Genomic DNA, 9,625 nt, shown 5'->3' with positions numbered 1-9,625 from the left:
TGACGATTTATGTAGAATTTGTGTTTCTGATGAGAGAAAGCCGTTCAGTTAATACTAGGGTACCGAATGGAAACACAGATTGTGATAATGCTGTTGATATGAGAGGTTGTCTGTGTTAGTAGTTTGAATAAGATCTGAAATAAAAAATAATATGCATTTAGTCAAATATATTAACCCTGTCTGTGATCAAGTGTTAATCCTTGAGAATAATTACAGTAGTGGAGCGCCCACTGTGTTAAATAATAGTATAGAAAATTGACAGACCTAATAGTTTGGTTTTTTGTTAATTTATCATAAATAGCTCTTATTTTTGCAAAGAATTATAAAAGATTAGCTACAGTTACTTACTTTACTTACTTAGTCCTCTTTGCTCCTTATGGAGCATAGGGCCTCCACCATTTCCTTCCATTTCTTCCTATCCTCGGCTATTAACTTTGACGTCTCGCAAGACATCCCTATTGGCTTCAGTTCTTCAAGAAGACTCCGCCTCCAGGTCTGTGTTGGGCGCCCTCTCTTCCGCTTTCCCTAGGGGTTCCACTCAAGCGCTTGGCGTGTAACATTTGTGTGAGCCTTTCGCAGTGTGTGACCCACCCAGCGCCACTTCCTCCTTCTTATTTGCACACCTATAGGCTCCTGCCTAGCTTTCCTCCATAGTTCCAAGTTCGGCACTTTGTCCTGCCATCTCAGTTTCAGTATCTGTCTAAGGCATCTATTCATGAAGGTCTGTATCTTTGCTGTGCTTGCCTTGGAGACTCTCCATGTCTCTGCTCCATACAGCAGAACTGCCTTGACATTAGAGTTAAATATCCTAATTTTTGTGGTAATGGAGATGGCCGAACTTTTCCATATGGATCGCAGGACTGTGAAAGCGCAGCGGGCTCTATTAACTCTAGCGCGTATGTCCTCCTCTGTGCCTCCCGTTTTGCTGATCTTGCTGCCAAGGTAGACAAACTCTTGCACATCATTTACCTGTCTTCCGTCTATTGACACTGGAGCCTCCTGTTTATTGTTAATTCTCATCATTTCCGTCTTTTCTTTGTTGATCTTCAGACCTACGCGCTGCGAGATGGCTCCTAATGCATCAACTTTTTCTTGCATGTCCTGTAACCTGTGCGAGAGTAAGGCAAGCTACAGTTAACATATTGGAAATGGTTCGTCTACATAATGTACACAAGCATTCAAAGCTAGTAAAAACGAATAGCTACGTGCGAGTAATGACTCAATAAAAAAAAGAACACGCAGGTACTAATGAAGGAACAGCACATTTTAAGAAAGAGTAGTGAAGATGCTCATATTGAAGATGCTAATGAGAAAAGAAATAACGACGTAAACATATAATTTTAGGTGTGCCTAAACATTTATTGTGTACAGTTGCAGACGCAAATGTTGAGATTGATAACAAATTAACTTAATTTATTTAGTGCGGTATTTTCCTCATCAATAAAATGTTTCCCATGCTAATCTTCCAATTATATTATTTTTTTCTCAAAGCTGGCGTTACAGTTAAATGCATTACTGACTTTGTGTAAATGTTTAGCGTGATAAAGATCCTAAGTATTGCCCGTCTAACGGGTTCCAAAGGCTAGTAATAAAGAATAGTGATGGCGTGAAAATTAATGATAAAAATTTGATTTTAGGTTAAACACAGGGTTAGGGATTCGGAAATGGCTATGGGCAAAGAAATGGAAAGGTATTGGCAGTGTGGTAATTACAAAATGTGATGACGTAGACGTGTTTATTCATCATAGGGTTAATGATCGGGTGGGTAACGTCTTACGCTCAAGTAAAGCATGCCATATTTCAGAAATAATTAGGTTTGATTTTTAGTTCTATGCTTATTTTAAGCTGTGTTTGTAATACTATTAGCTATTCTGTACAAATTAATTGTCATTTACTACATACTGGTTTTTTTTATTTCTGACTTAAATATAGATTATGCTGTATTTGAACAGTCGTGTTTTTTTAGTATTTCTTATAGTTTATCATTAATTTTTTTGTGTCTATGTTATTGTTTGTCTAACTATTGTTGTGTTTACGGTGTAAATAGCTATAATATGCTCTTACATGATACTATTCTAATATTTTTTAGTATATTTTAATTGTGTCATATGTGTTTGTGGTCAACAGGAGAGGAAAGTATAAAACAAGCGGTTTTCTAGTCAATAGTTTGACACTGATGCTTATTATATTTTTCCATCGAACCGTGATATGGAGGCATGGCAGTTATGTGTCGGTTAATTTTTAGATGCTGTCGCTGTTGTTATCAGTGCAGCCTCATGTAAAGCTCTTTAAATTGTCAATAAACAAACATATATGCGTTAAAAATTACATGTGTACACGGTTATAATTGGCTGGAGCAAAGTTTAGCCTATAAAGGCTAGTACATATAAATAGTTGTTTCTCAGAGGACAGACACTTTGTAAACTAAGATAAAAGTGTCATATAAACGCGCTTACAAACATATTATCGTTCTTCTGGCAATCTCACCTTCGATATTAAGACTTATCAATACTTACATCGGCTAGTTGGAAAGCTAATATTTGGGTATTCATCCTTTAGACCAGGGGTCTCCAAACTTTTCAGCCCGCGGGCCGCATTAACTATCAAATATCAGTTCGGGGGCCAGATTTTCTACTTTAAGGCATCTCTTCATGGACGTGGCACCCCCCCCCCCCCCCCGAAGAACATCTAACGCCCTCTCCCTCCCCCCCCCCCCCCAACGAAATATAATTTATATAGAAATATATACACATTTCAAGTGTCCACCCCCCTCCCACCCGAGGTCCACGTTTGCTCTCAATTTGTTCTTCACGTATTTCATTCTTGAAAATGTTTATTCACACAGGTATGTTTTCGAAAATTTGAAAGGTACTTTGATGCAAATGTTTTAATGTTAGGAAAGTCTTCCTTGTGCAAAAACGTATGAAAACTCATCTGCCCTTCTTTTAACGTGTCTCTAAGGAAGTCATTTTCTTGCAATTCAAGGACCTCCAGCTGCAGTTAATCTTTGCGACTGGTCACATTTGCTTCAAATGGGCTTTGAAACAGTCTCACTTCTTCTGCCTATGAAGTCAGAAAACCGCTACTGAAACTGCAGCTTGAGGTCTTTAATGATCTCGTATGCAAATGACGTGAGGAACTCTGTGGTTGCTTCAGCCGTAAAGACCTTGCACTGCTGAAAGTGTCAAGTTGTTAACCTGTTTGTCTCTGAACTATCTATGGTTAGATATCCTCTCCGGTAACAGTGTCATACATTATTTGTAGGGAAGTCAGCTCTTGTGTTATGTTCAGGTCTTCACCCACACCTCTAATGAACACACGAAGTTGAGAGGTGGAACAGCTGTCCAGCGACTCATCCATTGCAATTGAAAAATTGCTGAACTTCCTTGAATTTTTTGCTATTAGAGTCACTGTTTTCACCAATGTCTGTAACACAAAGCTACATGTTTTTCAAATAGTTTTGAATTTTCTGTGCAAAGTTCCTCAGCCACCTCCAACAAACATTTAATCAGTGGACAAAAAGATCGTCGCGGGCCGGATAAAATGACCTCGCGGGCCGCATCCGGCCCGCGGGCCGTAGTTTGGAGACCCCTGCTTTAGACATTCCGCTAAATCTCTCTTTATTTGTCTTTCTTTCCTCTTACTCTATCTGTCTCTCTGTCTAACTCTCTCTCTCTCTTTGTCTTTAACTTCCCCCTCTCTCTCTCTCCCTTTTCTCTTTTTATCTAATATTGTTTTTTTTCACAATCTTTTTCAAGCGTATGCCGGTTAGCCATGCAGACTTCGAGAGCGTGAAGTTTGTAAATATCATTTCTCTCAGCAGTGTCATCTACCCCTGTAAGACATCCCCATACGACACCATGTCATCAAATATTGAATACAACTTCAGCTATATATGGTCAACACTGCTATGCTATAGTTGATGGTAAAAAATAGCAACGCTATCAGAACGATTTACCCGTCAACGCCATCATCCGTATCAGAGCTAAAGCTTTACTTTAAAGATGCAGCTCTCGGTTATTCTGTTTGGAATGCTGTATATTTGTAGTAAGATTTTAACTTTTTTATAGATTTGATTTTAAAAAACAAAATATATCATCTCATATATATATATATATATATATATATATATATATATATATATATATATATATATATATATATATATATATATATATATATATATATATATATATATATATATATATACATATATATATATATATACATATATATATATATATATATATATATATATATATATATATATATATATATATATATCTCCGGGATTTGATCCTTTAGCTACTCCCCTCCCTTTTCTTGCAGTCCTAACATTAATTAATCTTTTGCATTATAGTCTAGAACAGGGGTTCCTAACCTTTTTTTTACTCTAGAGCACATTATAAAATTTCGGTAGGGTGGCGGGCACCACCTATTTTAAATCGACAAACTCCTTCCATAACTTGTCATTTTCACATAATTTATTTTCTTATTTTCTTATAGTCATAATGTATTAATAAGTAATAAACAAAAATTTTTCAAAATAATAAAATTATTTTGCATTTTTTTTTCAAATTGCATACACACAGAGAAATGTAGTTACAAAACGTAAAGAAAGGTTTTCTGCGTGTACAAGGTGTGATGTGCAAATGGCAGTAGCCGTTCCAGGCTAGCGTAAATAGTGCAGTCTGGCTCGCCGCTAGACAAGCTTGGACAAGTATCGAACCTATTTTATAAACCTAGGCAGTCAAAAAAAAAAAAATTAAAACTGTAACAAATAATTGAAAATAAATCATGTTTTAAAATAATGTTTATGAAAAGAATTCTGTCTCTGTCGAATAAAGAGAGGCGGGCACATACGAATCGTTCAGCAGGCGCCATGGCGCCCGCGGGCACAGGGTTGGGAACCCCTGGTCTAGAACAAGGTTACGATTCAATAATTTCTTTCTTGCCATCAGATCCGTTGGTTTATTATAATAAGACTGTCTAATTTCGAAACTACCCTTAAGGAAATTAATCTATCATTTGGGCATTATTGCTTTTAGATCTATTAACTATTGGGGATATTTAACTTCATGCAATAAAATTTAAAGTGCATTAGAAATTAAGAAACAACAATAATGGTTCATTTACTTTGTCTATCTCTTTGCAAAATATTTTAAACAAATCATAGAACTGGCAAGTTTGGCTGATTTCATTAAATACGCTTGATATGTTTAAATTTTTATCAGTAAACATATTCCTAAAATTGTTCTTTAGCGTTAAACATACTTAACCTGCACTTTGTAATATATAGTTGCTTTTGTTTAAAAAAAAACAGCTAACTCCATATCGATTAAGTACCAGCTACCACTGAACGACTGCAGAACTGATGATATTGACCTGCTTCTGGTTTCTGATTTATGGATAGATTCGGCTCTTCAAATCCGAAGATTTAAAAATATCGTCCAGTGGTTTTTCCCTATATCGAGCAACGATCCAATGAGACTACGGCTTCACTTGTTGAATAACGTGGACCGGTTTCACTTTGAATCTTTGATTCACTTTGATGATTATAACACGACTGACGGGTTAATGGCAGGTTTAAATCGGTTAGTTAAAAATCGCCGTTTTAAAAGAACGATTGATGAGGAGTCTCTTCGAACCATCAGTGTATGTCTTCTAAACTTTGAAGAAATATTTAACACATCAAGACGAGTAAACGCAAAGCGTCTGGCGATATTTGTCAACAATTGCAACTGTATTCTAAGTCAGGAAGAAAAATATTTAGATTACATTTTAACACGAGGAACATATTACCAATTATATTTACTTTTTGACAACTATTGTATTACCAGATTAGATGATGATAAGATACGAAATGTTCAACACCTTTCGGCAACAGATGATTTAACGAACGACTTCGCGGTTAGAGGCACACTGTGCAACCAATGTTTAAATGGATGGCTGTCCTTGATAAAAAAATCGCCTGGCTCAAATCTATCCTGTTTCTTCATAAAAGAATTGGATAGAAGTGTCAGTCGTAAAAACGTTTCATCTTTCTGTGACTTGATAAAAGCGAAATTAGTTACATTTGAAACAAAGGCAGAATTCAATTTCTTACAGACACATCTTGAAGGTATGGCTGGAAATAACACAGAGTATTTTGTTTATCTCGGTCTTACTCAAAAGAGATATCGTAATGTATATGGGTTTCATTGGGACAATAATCTGCCATTGACCTTCAACTTCCCTATGGGTGTGACCAATCTAAAGAGTACTAGCTTCGTGAGACACGTAGTCTGGATCAGCCCTGACCGGTCACGTGACAGCGTGACAGACATACAAGTCCACGTTGAGAAAAAGACACAGCTGGTGATTTGTGAACAGGAAGAGATTTATCACCCGGATGAGAGAAAGGTTGAAATTAAGAAATCGAGTGATGAACAGTTTTTTAGAGTCCACAATCACTCCGAGTTTGATTGTATTGACACTATTTGCACACTTAGTTTTGCATCGAATTTTAAACGTAAACCACCAGTAGATGTGGCGCCGAGGTGTGCAAATCATACCGCTTTTCCGGTGTATTTTGTATGTGATGGACACAAAGACTGTTCTGATAATAAAGACGAGGAAATGTGCATTAGGTTTTCTACATTGTCCGCACAAAAATTACCCTGCAATTTGAAAAGAGGTTATTCTACTAGACGTTTCTTCTCTGATTATCAACGTTGTGACGGGCACCCCGATTGTCCCGGGGGTGAGGATGAAGCGGGTTGTGATGACGTCTGCTTGGAAACTTTGTGTGACGACGGCACGTGTCTACCGAGTCAGTGGTTCTCAATCCCGAGTCGTGCGTGTAGGTTTGTGATGTCTGTCAACGGAGTTTTACCAGCTAATGTAAACATTACCCAAGAAAACAACTGTTCGGAGTTTTGTGGAAATAGACCTTGTGTCTACCCAAATGAACTTGCTCAAGGGATCGTCTTCTGTGACGACTTACATATGAACGAAATTTCTTGTAGAAATGTTCTAGAAAATAGAACATGGACAGCTCGTTGTGTTTACTTAAAAGGACGATATAACATTAAATTAGGTTGTTCGGATTTGTCGCATCTAGAAAACTGCGACACATTCAATTGTCCGGATGGTTTATATAAGTGTCCGTCATCCTATTGTATTCCTGTGTATAACATTAACGATGGGTATCCAGATTGTCCCTATGGCGAGGACGAATATATTAATTTAGCTTCTGAAAATCTTTTTAAATGTTATAGTCCTTGGGAAGTAAAAAATCCAGTGTATCTCTTACCCATTCACGTTTGTGACAACAAGGCACATTGTCCTCGTGGTGATGACGAGCTGGGCTGTCACGTGACATGTCCTGCGGGGCTCGAGTGTGTCATGGGTGCTATCAGCCCCGCCATTCACCCTGAACAAATTATCCTAACCAGTCTTAGTACACTAGACATTCACGCCAGATTTTTAAACTTGTCTGGCATTGATCTATCCCATGTGAGTCCTGCATCACGTGGTAATCTCAATGAACTTGTTGCACTTCATGCGTCCAACTGTAATTTATCGAGTGCCGAGAACATTTTTTTCGACCCTGAACTCGAAATCCATGTTTTCATTATAGATCTCAGTTACAACAACATCCGTGAAATCAATTCTGAAAGCATATTTTACCTAACGACAAACCTAAAAATGCTTAATCTTTCTCATAACCTGGCACTGCACACTCTAGATATTGTTTATTCGGTGGCTATAAAAATGAATTCGCTAGAGCTATCGTTCACAAACATATCAAACTTTAATTTTCAATCAAAATCACTTCAATTGTTAAACCTTAGTCACACCCGCCTAAGGTATTTTAATTTTTCTGACGGGAATATTGGCAGCATCATGTTAAGCACACTCGACGTCAGATCGACGAAGTTAAAAATAAACCAGGAAACTTTGGAGTACCTAACTCAACTTAGAGTCACTTCCGCTTTTTATGGGGACAGTTTTTACATATGTTGTCCCCAGATCCGAGGCCCTGGTATCCCTGGGGATTTCTGTTTCGCCCCACAGGACGCTATTTCTTCTTGTGAAGATCTCCTAGGCGACCAGGTCAAGCGGATACTATTGTGGATTCTGGCTGTGGTGTCTGTGTGTGGTAATCTGACGGTCATCGTGTTTAGGTTAGTGTTTGAAAGAAAACGTATCATAAAAAGTTATCGATTATTCGTAACGAACCTCAATATATCTGAACTTATCATGGGGGTTTATCTGTTTATCATTGCCGGAAATGACGTCTACTACCGAGGACATTACGTCATGTATGAGTCAGAATGGCGTCACAGCCCTCTCTGTACGGCTGCTGGTTTCCTAGCAACTCTCTCGTGTGAAACGTCAGCGTTGTTTGTGCTGCTCGTCACACTGGAGAGGTTTTTGGTCATAAGGTTCCCACTTGGTCCGTACAGGATTAAACGCTTCAAAAAGTATTTCTTACTTCTTGTGTCCTGGGTATTTGGTATCGTATTGGCCGTGGTTCCTTTGGTGTACCCAGATTGGGCCGTGTATTCCTCTAACGGCATGTGCCTTGGCTTGCCAATTGCGAGAAAACCAGAATCAGGATGGGCGTATTCTTTCGCAGTTTTCCTTGTGTTTAACTGCATCTTATTTATTCTAATTGCCATGGGTCAGTTGGCCATCTTTCTGGCCATGTCCAGAGAAAAAACACAGCTCCAAAGTAGCCCCGACAGTTTAGCTAAAAGAAGACGTGAGATCATGGTTGCCAAAAACTTGTCCCTGGTTGTCATGTCCAATTTCCTCTGTTGGTTTCCTATCTGCGTCATTGGTCTAATGACGGCGCGTGGTCACACGTTCAGTCAGCAGACGTACGGCTGGCTGGCTGTGTTTGTGCTGCCGCTAAACTCGGCAGTAAATCCGGTTATCTACACACTTCCGGTTGTGTACGAAAAATGGGAGGACTTCAAGAACGGACAAACGAGGGACACACCCAGCCAACATGCACCATCTACTTGACTGTTTTAGAGATTTTCAAACGCGGTAATTACTTTTTTCTTGTTCTTTCTGTGCAAACGTTTCCAAGACGATAACTCCTTTACATTTAATTTTTTTCTTTCAGTAATAGTAATTTAGTATTATTGTTCATGTTATAACAGAAAAACTAATTTTATTCAATGACTAACTTAGATGTCAAACGTAATCAGTTCGCTTAAGGTAACGTTTTTGACAACTTATATAAACAGAATGTTTAGATAAAAAATTTAACTGTGAGGATCTGTACATTTTCTTATTGTATTACCTGTATATTTTCTTAATAAGTTTTTAATCTTGTTATCTCCTTTTTTCACTATCAAACCCCGACCAGTAGGTTGCGATCTCTAAAAGACAGTGCCTGCCATTTACGTAGTGGACACTCGGAGAACCAACCGTGACCAAACTATATTTAGCGTCACCGACAGCTCAGTTCATTGGGATTATCTCGTCTAGCTTACCTTCAGTTATTGAATATAGTAATAAATCAAGTGATCGTCAGCATTTAATCTCGTTTTCTTTACTTAGTTTCAAAACTGTATAATTAGTTTTTATAGACTAACCCAATATCTAATTAGATTAAAAATGCATATTG

The 9,625-nt window shown here is 37.9% G+C and overlaps 1 protein-coding gene across 1 annotated transcript; it reads left to right on the top strand.

Annotated features, from left to right (window-relative positions):
* The first annotated feature begins 1,664 nt into the window (after positions 1–1,664).
* Positions 1,665–9,015, top strand: LOC131956153 (G-protein coupled receptor GRL101-like). Its single transcript, XM_059320576.1, has 3 exons — positions 1,665–1,690; positions 7,260–7,497; positions 8,014–9,015. The coding sequence occupies exons 1-3, from the start codon at positions 1,665–1,667 to the stop codon at positions 9,013–9,015; spliced, it is 1,266 nt and encodes a 421-aa protein (XP_059176559.1).
* The last annotated feature ends 610 nt before the right edge of the window (positions 9,016–9,625 follow it).

This window comes from Physella acuta, unplaced genomic scaffold (assembly GCF_028476545.2).
Source record: "Physella acuta isolate Inbredline_101_S28 unplaced genomic scaffold, ASM2847654v3 ptg001130l, whole genome shotgun sequence".
Classification (NCBI taxonomy): Eukaryota; Metazoa; Mollusca; class Gastropoda; family Physidae; genus Physella; species Physella acuta.
Note: the sequence above shows the minus strand (reverse complement) of the source record. Positions and strands in the feature narration are given on the sequence as shown.